The following is a 20090-nucleotide window of genomic DNA, read 5'->3' as shown; positions in this document are numbered from 1 at the left end:
GATATGGTGTGAACTTATTTTCCACCCTGAGTTTGGAGATGACTCCCAATGGGTCATATGATCAAGAGAAACTGAGAGCAAATTTCATATCTTTTAACAACTTACTTGCTTCCTCCCCTGCTTCCTTGGTATTACAAATGAAGGGACCAACTTGAGCTTTGAGCTTAAATTGTGATTTCTTTTTGGTAGCTACAAAATGTACTTTATTTGCATTCAATCTTTGCCTCAAATACTCCAATGAAAAGATTCTAATAGGGAGGTACTTTGGCAGTTTGTAGGGTGGAAGTTCACAACCAAAAACCCTGATTTCTGTGTAGTTTTGGTAGCAATACCAATCTCCTGTTGCAAATTGATCTATGAATTGAAGTTCTTTGACAATCTCCTCACTGATCCTTGGTAATGGAGTGCTACTAATAAGGCTGAGGGCTCGATGAATAAATATTCTATGAACTGCTTGTATGTGAATTCTTCTTTCTCCTTCATCCCCATTGAAGTCCAAAAAATCACTGACTGTTGATGTCCTCCTTCATCAAGTTTCTGTAAAGGAAATGGGAATTTGTCTCCCTAGAAATATATAAAAAGATACACAAGTACTGAAGCATACTTGAATACTTCTTCAATGTTAAATTTGACAAACTGCTCATGTATGGTTTCAGCTATGAAATTACTGAAATCATAAATAACAGTAGGCTTAGAATCAGAGGAAAACATGGATAAGAAACCAAGGATGGCTTCATTGACAGATTGATCACAGTGATAACCAAGCAAATAGGATAGGATAGTAGTAATATGCCTGGTTCTATCAGGAAACGTAGATGAATCATAAGGGGGATTTCTCTTTTGTAAAGGACTACCAATTGCTAAAACCAGTTCCAGGGTCTGGGATCTCTCGGTAAAGTCCAGTTTGTTATAAGCATCTATCAAGTTTTCATGGGAAAATGGATGAGTTGGTATAGTGGCAGGGGCCTGCAACATTTTCTCAATTGAATCAGAGTTAATGGGACAGAGGATTTCTCTAGTAGGTGAGATAATTTCTCTCTGGTTGGGATCGTAGGATTCATGGCATTTTCTCACAAACTCTGGAGCTCTGTGTATTTGTGGAAAAATATAGTGGGGTAATTGGGATTTCCAGAGCCCAATTTCATCACTCTGGTCAATTAGCTGCTTTTCCCGTTAGCAATAAATTTCAAATAAATCAAATTGAGAAGAAGCCTCAATGATTTTGCAATCCTTGTCAACTAATGGAGTATGTTGGAATTTGGAAATGAATCTGTGGGTGAATTAGAGGATTTGAAACCTCTGCGATTGTTTTTCCCTTGGGAGGCATTTTGTCAAATGAAACTGCGGACTGTAAATGAAAAAATGATAAAAGGAGTTACCAAAGTGGAGACAGGTAACTGACAAGTGGACCTGGAATATGTGCTTGCGAATAGGACAAGTGGCTGCTAGAATGTCGGACAGTGGCTGAGCTGTTGAGCAGGCAGGCTTGAAGAATAATCTTGGTCGCAGAAGTTAACTATGTAACCTTTGAAATGCATGACACAGTGTTTATAAAGAGAAAAATGGAGTGGGAGGGTGGTGCCGAACGTTTGAAAGTTCATTAATTATCCAACGGGTTAATTAACAGACATTTGGTTATAAATGCGCAGGAGCGGAAATGAATGGGTAACGGATAGGCGGCAGATGATTGGACGGGAGATATGAAGTGAAATGTGACGTGGAGGTGACGTGGGGCGGCGGTAAATGGCTATGAAGGATACTGCGTTTGGGGGTAAGATGGAGTGGTTTGTGGTCTTAAGATTTCTACTCCCGAAAGACTAAAAGGTAATTTTGTGGTTTATGTAGGCAGTATTAAACACTGCCCATTTCGGGCCCCCCTCCCCGTCGATAAACTTCGGATGGCGAATGAGGGCTGAAAGGGAGTATGGGCCGTATGATTGCGGAGGAGTGTGCGGGATGAGAGGTGAGGTGGAGGGAGTTTAACATGTGAGCGGGGAATGAACGGTGGGGTTGCGATATGATAGGTGGACGCGGCGGCTGTGGGTCCGGGTGATTTAACGAATGAAGTGATAGGATATGAATGAAATAACATAAGGTTAAAACTTTGATTATTCGTACTCCCATCATCAATATGTTTCCTAATGTTTTGATCTTTACGAAATAACCATTGCAACATCTCAAACTTTCACATTTCTACCTACTCTTCTATTCCTAACATTTTTATTTATCCTTTTAGAGTACATTTAAACTAGCAACCCAACATTTTCTTTTTATGAACAATCTATCTCTATACCTTATTCCCTCCATTGACTGAGATTAAACTGTTGAGCCAATGTATTTTCTACCTATGAGAATTAATTTAAACAAATCCAATTATGATGCAACTGTATAATTTTGGATAAAATAACCTAGTGTGGCATTTAAACAAACTGCACACAACTATTATTTTTCAAACTGAATTTAGAACAAAGTAGTGGCATTTAGATTTGCAACACTTTCAGAGTTGATTTCTTTTTCTTTTCTGTCTAACCTAAAATTTTATTTTGCCTTCATTGTTTAGGACATCTACCCTAATATTTTCTTTGATATGGACATATTTATCAAAATATTTTCTTAACATTTTCTTATTCAATATTCTTTTTGTCCACATCCTATCTTAACATTTTGTAAATATATTTTCATCTTTTGTCTAATTTATTCTAACTTATCAAAACCAAAAAATGTTACAATAGGTATATCTGCTCCTTTTATATATATATATATATATATATATTGACTGTGTTCTACATATATGGTGACTGCATTGTGTGTATATGGTGACTGTGTTGGTGGTATAAGTGGTAGATAAAGTGCATATATGTTGACTGTGTTGTGTGCTGCTGCATGCATTGTATATTGAGGGTTGTGTTGGACCGATGCGTTGAGCCCTTGTAAGATGGTGTGTTGAGTGTGATTGTGTAATATACCATTCACTCTCCCCTAAATCCGCACCTTGGTCTCGGCCTCTCCATCTGCTCTCCATAACTCTGCACAGTTAAACACCGGTTTCACCAACACCAGTTTCTCCCTCCCACTCCTATACTGCCATCACCATACCCTGAATACGTTGAACGCTGCCCTGTTACATTGAACGCTGTCCTCCTATCCCGTTAATACACAATTTTTTGTATTACGTTGAATGCTGTCTGGTTAACTCCACACCGCTGCCCAGTTGAGAATAACGCACACTGTCATAATAACGCTTTCGACATGGTATAATACTTTGTTTATACTTTGTCCATAATACGCTCACCACATACTTTGTTTGCATATATTTACGCTGCCCCACCCGACTTCCTGCATATATTCCATATTTTAACGCTGTCCTGTTTAATGCATATTGATATTTGAATTTCCTGTGGTATTTGAACTCCATATATATCACTGTTTTCTGTGGTATAAAGTCTCTTGATAGTCAAGTTCGTTGCCATTCGATTTAGGGTTTTAGGCAGACGAAGTTTTTGGAGGTTCTCCATTTTGCCGTCAAGCCTTTGGCCATTTAAAAAAAAGGAGTTTAAAAAATGTCAATATATATATATATATATATATAGAAAAAAGAGAAGAATGTTTTGAGACATTAAAAGAAGTAATGTCATCTGTTCTAGATTTTTCCAAGCCTTTTGTGGTAGAATGTGATGCTTCAAATTTTGAAATAGGGGCAATATTAATGCAAAACAACCACCCAATAGCTTTTGAAATTTGAAAGCTCAGCAAAAAGGAAAGTCTGAAATCTACTTATGATGAAGAAATGCTTGCCATCATACATGCATTGAATAAATGGCCATCATACATGCATTGAATAAATGGCAACAATGCCACTTGGGAAGCAAATTCTCGATTCATACAAATCACAACAATATTCAATTGTTGTTACAACAAAAGACATTATCTATAGAACAATAGAAATGGATGGACAAACTCTTCACTTTTGATATGGAAATATTAAATAAAAGAGGGAAGGATAACGTAATTGTTGATGCACTTCTGTGAAAAGTTGTCGATATAACAACATGTGCCACATTAGTAGTAGTTTTTGACTAGTTAGATGAGATTCGAATTGAATATGCCAAAGATCCAAAATCTTGCTCTATAATTGAAAATTTGGATCAAAATAAAAACTTTGAATGGAAAAATGATATCTTATGCTATAGAGATAGAATCTATCTAATTCCATCCTCCAAATTTTAAATGTAGGTTTTAAAAGAAACACACAGTTTGCCAGCAACAGAACATGTTGGATTCTTCAAAACATACTATAATGCACATTAATCATTCTATTAGAAGGGGATGAGTAAAGAGATCCAAAAATTTGTTGCCAAATGTGATATCTGTCAAAGAAATAAAATTGAGAATGTTTTAACCCTAGGATTACTTCAGTCTTTACATATTCCAAATCAGAAATGGGAGGAAATCTCAATGGATTTCATCATAGGGTTGCCTATGTCTGAAGGAAAGGACAAAATATTTGTTGTAGTGGATATACTAAACAAATACGCATGCTGCATGGCACTTAAGAAGACATATTCAACAAAACAATTTGTAGAAGTTCTCTGCAAAAACATCTATAAATAACAAAGTCTCCATAAAAGTCATCATCAATGATAGGGACATAAAATTTAAAGGGAATTTTTGGAAGGATTTTCTAACCAGGCTGGAATATCCCTTTAAATGAATTCAACTTATCGTCTGCGAATATATGGACAGATAGAAATAATGAACAAATGTTTAGAAATGTATCTTTGTTGTTTTGTAATAGATAAGAAAAATAAATGGTCTTAATGGTTACACCTAACCGAATGGTGGTACAACTCTACCTACCATACATTAGCTAAAATGACTCCTTTTCAAGCTTTATATGGTTATGAACAACTAAAATGGAAGGAATTCACATTGAGTGACTTTAAGGTTCAAGCAGTGAGGAATCAATTAGAAGAAAATAAAATATCATTAAAATATTAAAAGAAAAATTAACAGCAGCTAGTAATCGAATGAAACAACCAGCAGATCAGCACGGATCAGAGAGAGAATTCAAAGAAGACAATTGGGTATTTGTAAGGCTTCAACCCTACAAACAATTATCTCTTTAAGAAACAAGGAAAGAACAAATTGGCTCCAAAAATTTTATGAACCTTTTCAAATAATCAAAGAAATCACTAGTGGCCTGTGGGTTGAAATTACTAGATAACTGTTGAATCCATAATGTGTTCCATGTATCATGTCTGAAGAAATGCTAAGACGAAATCAATCAGTTCAAACTTCAAATAGAACTACCTGAAGTTGATGATGAAGGAAGAATCAGTTTAGAACAAGATGGCAATCTTGTTACCATGGAAAAAAAGTGTAATGTTCTAAAACCGTTAAAGAATATCTCATTAAATGGAAAAAAACATCTCGAAGAAGATTCTTCATGGGAAACAGAAAAGTTTCAACAACAATACCCATCATTACCTAGAGTGGCCTATGGGTTGAAATTACTAGATAACTGTCAAATCCATAATGTGTTCCATGTATCATGTCTCAAGAAATGCTAGGACGAAATCAATCAGTTCAAATAGAAATACCCGAAGTTGATGATGAAGGAAGAATCATTTTAGAACAAGAAGGAATTCTTACTACCAAGGAAAAAAAGTGTAACGTTCTAAAACCGTTAAAGAATATCCCATTAAACATCTAGAAGAAGATTCTTCATGGGAAACAAAAAAATTTCAACAACAATACCCATCATTACCCCTGCTTTGAGGACAAAGCATCTCTAAGTGAGTGGCAATGTTATGAAGAGAATAAATAAATAATAAATCAAATAAGTAATAAATAATTAAATAATTAATAAACAATAAAGGATGTTAATAAATAATTAAATAATTAATAAACAATAAAGGATGTTAATAAATAATCATCAATTATACACATTCCACTCATTTAAAAGAAACATCCTCTGCAATTCCAACATAGAATTGTAGGGAGATTGAAGAGAAACGAAACTAGTCATGAAATGCATGATAGTAGGACAAGCCAACTGTTGAAAATAAGGGTACCAAGGAGGTGTTTCCTAGGCATTTATCCTTTTGGCCTATGGAGACACATTAATGACCTTTTGTCTAAGTGACATTATGATTTTTATTAATGTCAAGGAGCTAAAGTACTTTTTATGAGACTTGCACTATGTACTTTAAGTTATTAAAGTCACATGTGTTTTAAAAGTCATTGTTTGTGAAAAGCACATAGTACACTTTATATTATTAAAGTGACTTTTATGTTTTAAAAGTCACTCTATGAGAGAAAAAGTGACCATGGTACAAAACATTAAAAAGTACTAAGAGGCTCATTAATTGAGGGGGACCGCATGAGGGAGGGGGTCAAGGGAGGGAATGATCTCAATCCTTGATCTAATAAGTTGAGATTTAATCTCAACCATTAGATCTAAGGGTTAGGGTTCTCCACACTAAAGGAAGACAAAAAGGGAGAAAAAGAAGGAAGAGAGATTTGAGTGAAATTATTCTACAACAGAAGAACAAGAAAGAAGACCACCTTCAGCAGTTTGAATCCTTCCTAAAGGCCGAGTTTAAGTCTTGTGAAGGGCTTAAATCTCTAGGAGACAGCCCCTGCCATCTTCAGCACACAGGTTGAGAGTTATTTCTGAGCCATATCAAAGTTGATCTCAGTGTGGGCCAGCATATTTCTCCTTCAATCAGCGTACATGAATTCTGAGTTTTCTGGGTATGCTCAGCAAAATTTTCGGGCCTGTATAGCGAGATTTTCGGGCCTGTTTTTCCTGAGTGTGGATCTGCTTGATTTAGGGAGGAATCACCTGTGATTTGTGGGCACATTTACTGCTGTGTATACTCGAGTTTCAAGAGTTGACAGTGAACTGTTCAGAGGTCATTTCCAGAGAAGAAGGAGCTGTCAAGAGCCTAAAATTTTCACTGAAGGAGAGCTGACTCTGTCTACAAAAATATTAGTCTAGAACCCATTGTAAAGAGGATCTCAGAGATGCTTCTTCAAGGGAAGAGATAAGTTGAAATTTCTTGTTGTATTTAGTGTTGTAAGAAATTTCTCAATAAGCAAATAAATCCTCTATTAGAACTGGTTTTCCCCTTTTGGGTTTTTCCAGGGTCATTAGACCAGAAAAAAGTGTGTAAATTCATGCGTGCCCACTGCCTACATATTTTCTAATACATCAGCTGAAAAGTGAAATATAGTAGAGTAGGTTTTGTTTCAAGTTAAATGCAAAAATTACATGATATATTAGTCATATGTTTATGATGGGTTTTGGGCATTAAACCATGCAAAAACTTGAAACATGGTGGGCTACAACACTTGCATAATTTTTACACCAACTCCTTGCCCTTTGTGAACTATCTCACGAGTATAAGAACATATGTATGATTTTATATGTATTTTGTTTCTTGATCCAATGAATTTTTTCCTGTGCCCTCTAGCATCAAACCAATGCAATGAGCAGCATAAGGAGTCCAATATAAGCTCTGATACCTATCCATGAGCAACTTGCCAACAACAATATAATCAGCAACATTGTCCCTAATGATGTGCACAACATAATGTGGACCTATGTCTTGGATGAATTTATCCAACGATTCACATAATAAGTGTCCATCTTTAACATATGCAGATGCACCAATGGATTTGATTAAAAATATCCCACTAGGACATTTAACCAAAGAATTGAGAATCGACTTGCCCTTCCCTTTTTTCCAACTGTCTGACCTAATGGTGAATCTTGTGATCTCCCATGATTCCTTTAGCTCGGCCAATCTCTTTGTGCAATCAATCTTTTTCCCTTGAAGGAGAGTCCTTCTCAAGTCATTATAAGAATGGTCCTTGTACTCTGGTTCGACGGTGGCAACGACTTCAAAGATAGAATGGTAGAATGGGTCGTTTATGGCAATGTTGAATGGCATGTCATTCCGTAGAAAACATTTTGCCACAATCTTTTCAGCCTCCTCCTTCTCCTTTTCTTTCACCATCCACCAAATAGGTCACCCCCTAGGCCCTAACCTTGGCATAGAGAAAGGTGAGGATGTTGAGGGGTTGGGCATTGAGGAATTTGAGCTTGAGGATCGGGATTCCCACACTCTTGAGACACTTGCAGATCTATTTGCAAGCTCAAGCCTCATTTCTTCCCTTTGGTCTTTTCTCTTCTGCATTGCAAAAATGGATTGATTTGCAATGTGGGCAACTTATGGGGTGGATGCAGGGCAAATCTCCACTTCATTCCTTGGGATTGTAGTAAGGTGGTATTTCAAAAGGCTTATTCTGCCAAATACTTCCATACCACATAACTTGCAATTCAACCTCATATAGGCGGATCACATTGGGTCCAATGGCTTTGGTATTTTGAAATATGTAAAGCATTTATTATATTTGTAGAGCTGTGGGACAAAAAAATGGGGGAAACTTAGATTCCAAAACCACAAAATGATTCAAGAATGCTACAACTAAAATACCCTAGATACATAAGTGTTAAATACCCCATTCAAAAACAACAAGAAGAAGTATATCTAATGGACATTGCATACCCTATACTAGATCTTTAAAAACAAAGAAAATGAAAGCATAATTTTTTTTGCATACTTGGGAATATGGATATGGTAGATCGGAGTAGATCCCTGCTCCACAAATGCATCATTGATGGCGATAAGAACTATAGATTTCCCCTTGTTTGCTTGATGGAAAATGGTCACACTAGGCTTAGAGCTCAATCCCCTTTAGCAAAAATTTCAAAATGAGATAGAAAAACCCTAACTGGCATCTTAAGCAGCCAGTTTAAACAACAGCACGTTAAATTCAGTTTATCTTGCGAAAAATGGGCAAATTATCATGATAATTCCAGCTGATATTATCGCTAACTTGGGATTGCTGATATTATCTCAATAATATCATTGTATCAGCAATAAGTGCAACATTGATTTGATTAGCTTCTTTTATTTCAATTTCAGTTTATTTTAGTATTTCATGCATTAAGCTAGTAATATTAAATCCTAATCTAAAGATATCACAAGAGATTTCATAATATTGTAAGATCCATTGTGATGAACTATTCCATTGGAATATCCACTGCAATTTGCAGACCAGTAATGTTTGATAGTTGGATCCTTACAATATTATGTGTCATTTTGTGTTAATTCAATGCTTTTTTCTCTAGAATGATTCAATGCCTATACAAATAGGGCCTGTCCTCTCTTCAGGGCACACAAAGGGTGAGCTAATGAGCTTTTACTATCCACCACTTTTGTCCAGAAACTAAAATTTGATTTTAATGAAGAGCGTGATGTGGATCATGCTTTGAGTCAACAAGACCATGCACAAATTTCTCACAATGGATAGTGCTGACCTTGCAAGCCATGGTGAGAATGTAGGTGTGCCTAATAAGTGTGGAGTTATTGTTAATCCCTGAACCTCACCATCTCAAAGAAGTGTATTCTTGTAGAGGATCTTATTTGTAACATGTTGTGGTAGCATGAACTTATTGTGAGTCTTTGCAGTGTTAGTGGTACCATGTAAGTATTTCAAGAAGCCAGGATGAATGCTCACTAGTTTTTGGACCCAGTCCTTCTCTTTCTTCTTAAATGCTAATCTTGAGCTTCAAAGATTTTAAAATATATTTGGTTTCATGTTTGCGCCATTTTCCTATATTTGTCTGTTATGGAGGAACACATTGGAAATTCTGATGTTGGTCTTTTTTCTCTTATTGTTTTTTCATAGACGTTGTTGCATCTAAAATGGTTCCAAGACTCCTTCAACATATCAAAATATGTTTAAATTCAAGAGAAGTTACAACAAATACTTATAAGGAAGTTGAAAAAAATTGTGGTTCGAGCTTTTGGCAAGCCATCACAGCAGCCATCAAGGATTCCCATGCAATGCAGAGGTGGACTGAAGCTTTGCTACATCAGATGACTGTTGCAAATATTAATGATGTAGAAGCTTATTGGATAATTTGGACATTATTCAACACTATATTCGAGAATCAAGCAAGTATCAGGTTCATCTCTCTGTCTTCTTCTGAGTTACTGTATTACTTCATTTTATCTCTTTTCTCTAAGGCTTTGTCCTTCCTTTTGTGACACCTTTCTCTTTTATTAACATTTCTCTGCATTTTCCTCCCTCATGTTGCAATTCTGTCCTGAATCTTTCTCTTTGAGAGAATACATCTTTGTAATCTAGTATTATTTTCTATCTTACAGGACATTATTTACTGAGAAGTTTCTATTTTGGAAAGTTTTTCCTGTATCCTGCTTGAGATGGATATTGCAATTTGCTGTCTTTCGTTCCTCACCTGTAATGGTAGGGTGTTTGCAAGAGAAAACAAACAAAATTCAGTTTGAAGTGGTGAGGCACCTAGTTGAGTTATGGGCCAAAATAGACTTTGTTCAACAGGCTTCCATGAGTCAACAAGCATGTATCCTTCGGTACATTATTATTTGAGCTTTTGATTGTTGGCAATATTATTGCTGTTTATGACATAATGTCAAAGACTTGTTTTTCCTTGAACCATTTCACAGATATTTCAGCAGCTGTTGGTCTTTCCATGCAAAAAATGACAAAAAAAGACTTGGAATCCTGTGGAGACATGTTGCATTCACTTCTTCAAGGAGTTAGCTGTATGAATCTTCGAATCTTTGTACACCTGAATTATTATTTGATACATTCATTTGTTTGATTCATAAAGCTTCTTATATACAAAGAAGGATATGTTGTTGACTTTCTTGTACTTGTGGAAATTCTTCCAGGCAGGCTTGATAGCCCAATCACCCCAGTTCGTAAGATGGCCAGTTGCGTGGCTCTTGTATTTTCTAGAGTAATTGATGCGAAGAACCCTCTGTTTCTGGATGATGACAACTGTGAAGAAGAAATCGACTGGGATTTTGGAGTAACTGGAAAAAGAAAAGAGACAGCAAAGATCAATAGTCACCATTCAGTTGGTGATCATGATGACACTAAGAAGCCAGTTCTTATGGTAGAACATAGTCGTAATCATGCAAGCAATGAGAGTGTGAAAACAATTGATGTGAGTGAGGATAATAAGGGAACAAATGTCTCCAAGATGAGGAGGCAGAGGAAGAAAACTTTTGAACTTAAGGTAGATGACCCTGATGAAGTTATTGATCCAGCAACCCTAAATGCAGAAGACTGGTCTGATGAAGATGATAATGAAAGTGTGATATCTGAAAATCCAAGTGAGTCATCCTTACAGCCTTATGATATGGAAGATGATGAATCGGATCTGAAAAGAGATAAATTTCCCTCACAGTTAAGTGACTGTGTGACAGCATTAAGAAAAGCTGATGACCCAGATGCAGTAAGTCATTATACTCTTGAAGCTTTGTTTTTTCATTTTAGCTGTTGGAAATGTTTCCTGCTCTTTTGTTGTAGTCATATAAAGAGAAGGGAGAGGATAAATTTTTAAAATTTTATGTGCCATTTTTCCTAAGGATGGCTATTTGAAAAGAGGCACCAGAAACCTCTCCCCTGTGGTCGATGTTCACTTCATTTTGTTTCTTTCCTTTTTGACATAAAGAAGTACTATTTAGGTATCTTGCTTATTGAAGTAACTTTTGAATCCACAGGTGGTGGGGGCACTTGAGGTGACTGAAAAGCTTGTGAGAGCAATGCCAGATGAGCTTAACATGCTTGCAGTTGACCTTGTCAGAGCACTTGTCCATGTTCGATGCAGTGCTATAACTGTTGAAGGAGAAGAAGAATCTGCAGAGGAAAAGAGACATCGCTCACTTGTTGCATTGCTTGTGTCATGTCCTTTGAAGTCTGTTGATGTACTCACAAAAGAACTGTATTCACCAAATGTAGATGTCAGTCAACGTCTTTTGACACTTGATGTGATGGCAGATGCAGCACAGGAGCTTGCCAACAGTAGAGACACGAACAGATCAAATCACGGGGAAAGGAGAGTAGACTCTGCCATTACAGAGCTGACCTCTGAATCTGGCAGCAACCCATGGTACTTACCTTCTAGTAAGATATCACCACCAGGAGCTGGCCCTTGGAGGAAAATTTCTGATTCTAAAACAATGGTAAGTTGGTCTAATTGTTATGAAAGAGAACTACCCTCAAGATCTGGAGATAATAAACTGGGGAAATCTCGAAGATGGGGACACCATACGTTGCAACGTAGAGAAAAACAATTAAATCAGTTTGACAATTGGTCAAAGAATAGATTCCCTGCTTATGCTGCAGCTTTTATGCTTCCTGTCATGCATGGATATGACAAGCGAAGACATGGTGTAGATTTTCTTGGAAGGGACTTCGTGGTTCTTGGAAGACTCATATACATGCTAGGAGTCTGTATGGAGTGTATGGCGTTGCATCCAGAAGCATCAGTATTGGCTCCAGCTCTTCTAGATATGCTGAATTCTCGGTAATAAAATTTTTACAATTAAATCTTATACTGTTCTTAGTACACAAACATTGTTGGGGATACGTGCTATGGTAATTGAGTTAATATTTTATGTTGTATGCGCAGAGAGATATCTAATCACCCAGAAGCATATGTTAGAAGATCTGCCCTTTTTGCAGCATCTCGCATATTGGTAGCTCTTCATCCATCATTTATTGCAACAGCTTTAAGTGGAGGTGATCATGATATTTCAAGGCAGCTGGAATGGATTCGCAATTGGGCTCTTCATGTCGCTGAAGTTGACTCTGATTATGAGTGTTCAATGGTATGTGCCTCATATGAACCTCAGCTGTCTGACTTATCAAAGACAACTGTTTTCTTGCATGAATTACATTATTTGGCAGCTGGATTTATTTTAATGACTAGTTCATGCCTCCTTTGTTGAACAATCTTTCTCCAACATTCAAGTCCTATTCCATCCAACATCAAGTAACTTTGAGGAATATGAGAGAATTACCCACTTGAGATCAATCCCCAATTCTAAGGCTATTTTGATGCCCTGTAAGCCTGAGATTAAAAGGAGAACAATCAAAATCCTCTAAAAAGAAGAAACTCATGTGCTCTTACTATCATAAGGAGGGTCGTGACTTCAAGAATTGCCTCATCCATCTTCAAAAATGTGAAGATATTGCAAGGCAAACAGTCAGCAACAAGGATTGCTTTGAAGACTGTTGTAGAAAAATTTAGCAACTCGTGCAAAGCCTCACTAGGTTATTAGAATATATCTCTATATCTCTATTTAGTAATGCTCAGTCTTTTAGATGTTTCTATTCTTATTCTTTTAGCAGTTTCTTAGATGAAACTGTTTGTTCGATATTCTACATAGAAACCTGATGTTTCTATTCTTGTAAATACCTTTGTATTATCATTGAGCTGTTTGCTCCATGTGAATTAATTCATTGAACATTCTTTTATGGTATCAGAGCAAGGTTAAGAGATTCTTCTTGAATCAGTAATTCTCTTTGCATCGTAATCTCTTGAGTCCTTTCTAAGGTCGAGCCCTCTGTAAGCCAGGCAGCCTTCACTGAGTCTTAGCCTCGGCTTTGCTCGCTGTGATAAAAGCTTACAGTCGTCCATCTCGATACAGAATTGGATTCTTCTCTTGCATGATCATTTTACTAAGGAAATAACTTTGTGGCGGCGACTGTTTTCGTGGAAGCGGAATTTTTTTTGGCTGGCCAGTTTGCTTGGAATATTGAAACCAGCTATTTTCTTCGACCACATCGTGGAATCCCTCAGCAATCGTGATCCAGGTGTTTTCTCTCGGTTTATAACTTATTTGTTTTTTTCAAATCGGAATCATGGTCTGAAAATTTGATCTGCGGGCAACTGTCTATTTTTTTTTCAAACGCTGTCAAAACAAGTGATATTCGCTTATTGATTTGAAACCCGTGGATGGTATTACAGTTAAGATCTCTTAGATATATATCTAAATCTCTGTGGCAGAAATATCTGTCAAACCCGTGGATATTTGAAATCCTGTAATTCGCGTGTGTCTTCAAAACTGTGGATATACGCGTGTGCTGTGCAACCCGTGGATCTTCTACCCGCGTTTATAAAACTCGTGGATCTGCCATAACGCGTGTTATAAAACCCGTGGTTCTACTACTGAGCTTCATCTGATAGTAGTATCTGTTCTAAAATCCGTGGTTCATTATAAACCTGTGCAATCGCAGTTATATTGTCAGTCAAACCCGTGATCTGAAACCCGTGTTTATAAAACCCGTGAATCTGAAACCCGCGTTTATAAAGCTCGTGGATCTGTCATACGCGTGGTTCTTTGTAATTGCTGAGACGGAACGTGAGTCCTGGTGTAATTGCTGAGACGGAACGTGAGTCCTGGTGTCGTAACCCGCGTTCTGGTTTTCTAAACCCATAAGCCCATACTCAGAGTTCGTAACCCGTGTTTATACAACTCATTCGTATGCTATATTCTCTGACATGCGCGTGATTATATTCACCTGTGGGCTTTGATTATATTCACCTGTGGGCTTTCCATATTCGTATAGCTGAGACGGAACGTGCAGTTGTGATAACTCACGTGGTTCTTTTTTCATCAACATATGACCTGTAGCTGAGATATTTTTTGTGTGGGCCATTTTGATACCTGAAACGTGCATATATATATATCCGTGGTGTTTCGCTGACAGTGGGTTACCATTCAGCAGAAGTGTGTATCTGAGACAGCACATGTGGGTCCATTTTTCATCACTTGTATTTGCTGTATTTGTGGTTCTGGTTGCCGGCAGTGGGTTACCAATCAGCGGAATTTTTTTCTCTTGTGATCCTGACAGTCTTCATTACAAGCTCAGACCTGTGACATCTGTTTATTGCATCAGTATTCTCTTATGATAGACCGGCATTTTCTTGTGGCAAACTGTATTCTCAGAATTATATTAGCAGTATTACTATTGTTTTAGACAGCTGAAAGTCCGTTCTTTAAATTTTCATCAGCATAAGCAGTCAGCTACATTGTTCTTGTGTGTCATACTTTTGTATTCTCTTTGTGAAAATGGCCACACTTACCAATCTGATGTTAGAAGGAAATCAACGGTTTAATGGCAGCAACTATAACATTTGGAAACAAAGACTGCTGACCATTTTTGAGTACAGGCGTCTTGATCAACTCATTTTGGGCAAAGAGCCTCGTCCAGGTACAGCCGGGACCGATCAAGATAAATTTGATGATCGAAATCGAGAGGCTGTTATGCTTCTCAAGCTCTCTGTAGCTGATGATCAGTTACCACAGATCCCTTCTGGCAAGACAGCTGCTGAAATCTGGCAACAGTTGAAAGAATTGCATGAGACATCTGATAAAAGCAGAGCTTTTTTTCTCAAAAATCAGTTGTTCTCCATCATGATGGATGAACATATGTCTTTACAGGAACATCTCAACAAAATTAAAGACATTCGAGATCAGCTCGACGCCATTGGTCGGACCATGGAGGAAGAAGATATGGTAGTCATTACCCTGAAGAGTCTACCAAAATCTTATGAACACTTCATTGAAACACTCAACATTACCACCACAAATGTTGATCTGAAGTTTTCAGATTTATGTACCAAACTTCTGCAGCAAGATAGGTGGAAACAGCAGTTTGGTAGTGGTACTTCATCAGTGCCCTTGGAAAATGCATTTGCTGCAAAATATCAGTCCTCTCAGTCTTTTCAGCAGAGAGGATCATCTCAGTCTTTTGATCCTACCAGGAAGAAAAGTGTACAGTGTAATTACTGTCACAAGTTCGGTCACATGAAGAAAGACTGCAGGCAGAGGATTGCTGCTGAACAAAAGAAACAGGGAGGGTCACATCAGACAGCGAATGTTGCAGAACATTCCGAGCAGACAGATTCTGCCTTTTACGCCTTTATGGCTAAAAGATCTTCAGAACATGTTCCTTCCTCTGCATGGTACATTGATTCTGGTGCATCACGTCACTTCTCTCACAGGCGTGACTGGTTTATTGACTTTTCACCTTTCAGTGATTCAGTTGTATTTGGTGGAGGTGAAAAGTACACTGTTGCTGGCAGGGGTACAGTTCAAATTCAGTCTGGTGGACGCACGCTCATATTTCTAAATGTATACTATGTTCCTGGTATGGAGATTAATCTGCTCTCTGTCAGTCAGATTATGAGGAATTCTCCTCAGCTTGATGTTGTGTTCAGTGCACACAAGTGCTCCATCATTGACAGGGAGACCAGTCTGACAGTTGCTACTGGCCTCGAGGACCATGGTCTATACAGGCTACTTGACACCGGTGACTTTCCAGAAGTGGCACTAGCAGCTCGTGTCTCTCCCATCAGTACTTTATGGCATCAGCGATATGGGCATCTCAATATGCAGTATCTCTCTCAGCTCTCTCGGGAGGGACTTGTGTCAGGATTACCTGATATTCAGACTCAGCAGTTGGGGGTATGCAGCGCCTGTCAAGCGGGAAAGCAACATCGGTCGTCATTCAAAAATGGAGAATCTTGGCGTGCATCCCAGGTACTTCAGTTACTTCATGCTGATATTTGTGGTCCTATGAATACAGCTTCTATAACTGCTTGCAAATACTTTTTACTTATTGTAGATGACTTCAGTCGAAAGATGTGGGTGTATTTTTTAAAAAATAAATCTGATGCTCTTAGTACCTTTCAGAAATTTAAAACTTTAGTTGAAAAAGAATCTGGTTGTAATATCATGACCCTTAGGACCGACAATGGGGGGGAATTTTGTTCCTCAGCTTTTGCCAACTTCTGTGATATTCATGGCATCAAACGTCAATTCACCACACCTTACACTCCCCAGCAGAACAGTGTTGTCGAGCGTCGCAATCGCACGGTTGTTGAAATGGCTCGTTCCATGTTACAACACCGGAGTGTTCCAAACAAATTCTGGGCTGAAGCAGTATTTACTGCTGTTTACCTTCTTAACCGATCCCCTACTCAGGCTGTTAAAGGGAAGACTCCTGAAGAAGTGTGGTCTGGTCGTAAGCCTAAGATCAGTCATCTCAAAGTTTTTGGCTCAGTTGCATATGTTTGGATTCCATCTGCTAAGCGATCTAAGTTGGATTCCAAAAGTCAGAAACTCATGATGACAGGATACAGTGATCATCACAAGGCTTACAGGCTGATAGATATAGCCACTGGTCGACTTAGCTTCAGTCGAGATGTAGTATTTGATGAAGACAGAGGATTCTTTCAGTCTTCTTCTTCTGAGCAGCGTTCTGAGGATCCGCCTCACAGTGTTCTTCTTCCAGTCAGTTCATCTGATGGGAGGGATGATGTAGCATCAAGATTTGATACTACTCTATCTGAGCTTCCTCCAGAAGCTAATCCCCCTCTTGCTATCCCTATTGCTCTTGAGCCTGCTTCTCTTCCTCCTGATATTGGTCCCTCTAATCCTGATATTGGCTCTTCTTCTCTTCGACCAAAATGGTGGGCTAAAACCATAGGTGATCTCCGGGATGATGAGCTCCTTGAAGGTAGAACTTCTAGGCATAAGAACAGACAACAGTCTTCAGTCAATTTTGCTCTTATGGCTAACCTTCACAGTACTTTTGAGCCTCAAACATATTCAGAAGCTAAGGGTATATCTGAGTGGGAACAGGCTATGGAAGCAGAATTTCAGAGTCTTCAGAAGAATCACACATGGGCTCTTTCTGATCTTCCCGCAGACAAAAAACCCATAGGCTGCAAATGGGTGTATAAAGTCAAATACAAAGCTGATGGAACCTTAGACAAGTATAAAGCTCGGCTAGTGGCTCGAGGATTTTCACAGCAGGAAGGCATCGATTATGAGGAGACTTTTGCTCCTACAGCCAAGATGAGTACTATCAGGCTTGTGCTTGCCCTAGCAGCTCAGTTCAATTGGAAAGTTCATCAGATGGATGTAAAAAGTGCGTTCCTAAATGGTGATCTCCAAGAAGAAGTCTACATGACGCAGCCTCCAGGATTCAAGGTTGCTGGTCAAGAACAGAAAGTGTGTCGGTTAGTTAAAGCCATTTATGGATTGAAACAAGCTCCTCGGGCTTGGTACATAAAAATTGATCAGTATCTGACAAATCAAGGTTTTCAGAGGAGTCCATCTGATGCAAACCTGTATATCAAGCATACTGATGATGATATCTTGTTTGTAGTTGTCTATGTGGATGATCTTATCATTACTGGCAGCTCTGCACATTTGATCCATGGGATCAAACAAGATCTATGCAGAACTTTTGAGATGACAGACTTGGGACTTCTTCATTACTGTCTGGGGGTTGAAGTATGGCAGACTGAAAATCAGATCTTTCTTTCTCAGTCGAAGTATGCCAAAAATCTTGTGGAAAGGTTCAGAATGCAGGATTGCAAACCGGCCACGACTCCTATGGAACCAGGGCTCAAACTTTCAGCACAGTCATCCTCTCCTCTTGTGGATGAAACTTTATTCAGGCAATTAGTGGGCAGTCTCATCTATCTTACTGCTACCAGACCTGACATCAGTTTTGCAGTAAGCTACATTTCTCGCTTTATGTCAGCTCCTAAAGCTGATCATTGGATAGCAGCAAAGCGGGTGCTACGATATGTGCGTGGTACTTCTGATTACGGCCTCTTATATACTCACGGCTTCACTTCTACTCTCAGTGGCTACACTGACTCTGACTGGGCCGGTTCGGTTGATGACCGTAAATCTACAGCTGGGTATGTGTTTAGTCTAGGATCTGGAGCTGTTACTTGGACTAGTAAGAAGCAACAGGTTGTGGCTCTCTCCTCAACAAAAGCAGAGTATCGGGGAGCAGTTAAGGCAGCCTGTGAGGCAGTTTGGCTTCGTCGTATGCTTGCAGATATGCATGTTTTTCAGACAGGGCCTACTTCTTTGTTTTGTGATAATCAGGGAGTGCTCAAACTTGCCAAGAATCCTGTCTTTCATGAACGAACAAAGCATGTGGAAACTCACTGCCACTACATTCGACAGTTGGTTGAAGATGGCTCAGTTCAGTTGCACTATGTTCCCACCACAGAGCAGCCCGCCGATATCTTTACCAAGCCTCTTGGTCCTGATAAATTTGTAAAATTTCGCGGGTCTATTGGTGTTGTAAATAGATTGAGCATTAAGGGAGGGTATTAGAATATATCTCTATATCTCTATTTAGTAATGCTCAGTCTTTTAGATGTTTCTATTCTTATTCTTTTAGCAGTTTCTTAGATGAAACTGTTTGTTCGATATTCTACATAGAAACCTGATGTTTCTATTCTTGTAAATACCTTTGTATTATCATTGAGCTGTTTGCTCCATGTGAATTAATTCATTGAACATTCTTTTATAGGTGGCATAGGCAATGTGCAACTTGTTGCCACACAATCTAGCAGGGCCCTAAGGAAGGGAAAACGTAAGGGACAACTACTAGACTGAGTGATAAAAATGGGAAAATGACCCACTATCACGTCAGTCAAAGTGCCCTGCTTTTTACAGGGAGTCTCGATAGGAAGGGAATCAGTTAGAACGAATTAATCAATGATTTAGGTGTGGCACTTACCAAGAAAAGTGTAGGAGGAGATCAAGACTTAGGGTTTGAGATTTATGATGATAATAGGTATTCCTAAGATCAAGACCCCAATGGATTGGACCTCTCAAGGAAGCTCAAATTTGTTAATTTTCCATAGTTCTATGCTGTTACAATCACTTTAGCCCAATCTTTTCTACAATTAGCAATCAAATTTCATCTTTCAATGATAAATAGCAGCTGTAGATAGAACAGTAAATGCAATGACAGTAGAAGAGAATCAAGAGTAATAACAAGAGACACCAAATTTGGTCTAACACCAGAGAAAAACCTTACAAGGGGGAAAACTCTTTCAAATTCCTCTTATTAGATTGTCATAAAATGTTCAGTGGAGAGAGTACAATGATTCAATTCACCAATCAAGAGTCAAAGTCAATCCTTTGACTATCCAACAAAATCAACCAACCAATGTCCAAATGATGAGCAAATAGTCAAATCTGTTCCAAGTCAAATTTGGTCAAAGTCAACAGTAGCAAATGATGCCAGACAATGTGGCCTTCCAAGCTGGTCAAAGATCAGTCAAAACAGCCCCAAATAACTCAGTCAAAGCTAGTCAATGGAGAGAGAAAGCCTGCTGTCCAAAGCTGTGGTCA

The 20090-nt window shown here is 38.3% G+C and overlaps 1 protein-coding gene across 2 annotated transcripts in view; it reads left to right on the top strand.

The window, feature by feature from the left end:
- EMB2423 (telomere length regulation TEL2 family protein) overlaps positions 1 to 20090 on the top strand; it is a 254412-nt gene that overhangs the window by 164440 nt on the left and 69882 nt on the right. For both annotated transcript variants that reach the window (XM_089449026.1, XM_089449027.1), the window contains 6 exons: positions 9763 to 10042; positions 10245 to 10459; positions 10563 to 10661; positions 10791 to 11359; positions 11628 to 12433; positions 12539 to 12737. In XM_089449026.1, coding sequence (XP_089305152.1) covers positions 9763 to 10042; positions 10245 to 10459; positions 10563 to 10661; positions 10791 to 11359; positions 11628 to 12433; positions 12539 to 12737 — 2168 coding nt within the window. The remainder of the gene's footprint in view (positions 1 to 9762; positions 10043 to 10244; positions 10460 to 10562; positions 10662 to 10790; positions 11360 to 11627; positions 12434 to 12538; positions 12738 to 20090) is intronic.

Source organism: Pinus tabuliformis, chromosome X (genome assembly GCF_031772625.1).
Source record: "Pinus tabuliformis cultivar Carrire ecotype Pingquan chromosome X, CPIR1, whole genome shotgun sequence".
Lineage (NCBI taxonomy): Eukaryota > Viridiplantae > Streptophyta > Pinopsida > Pinales > Pinaceae > Pinus > Pinus tabuliformis.
This window is presented reverse-complemented; position numbering and strand designations above follow the sequence as displayed.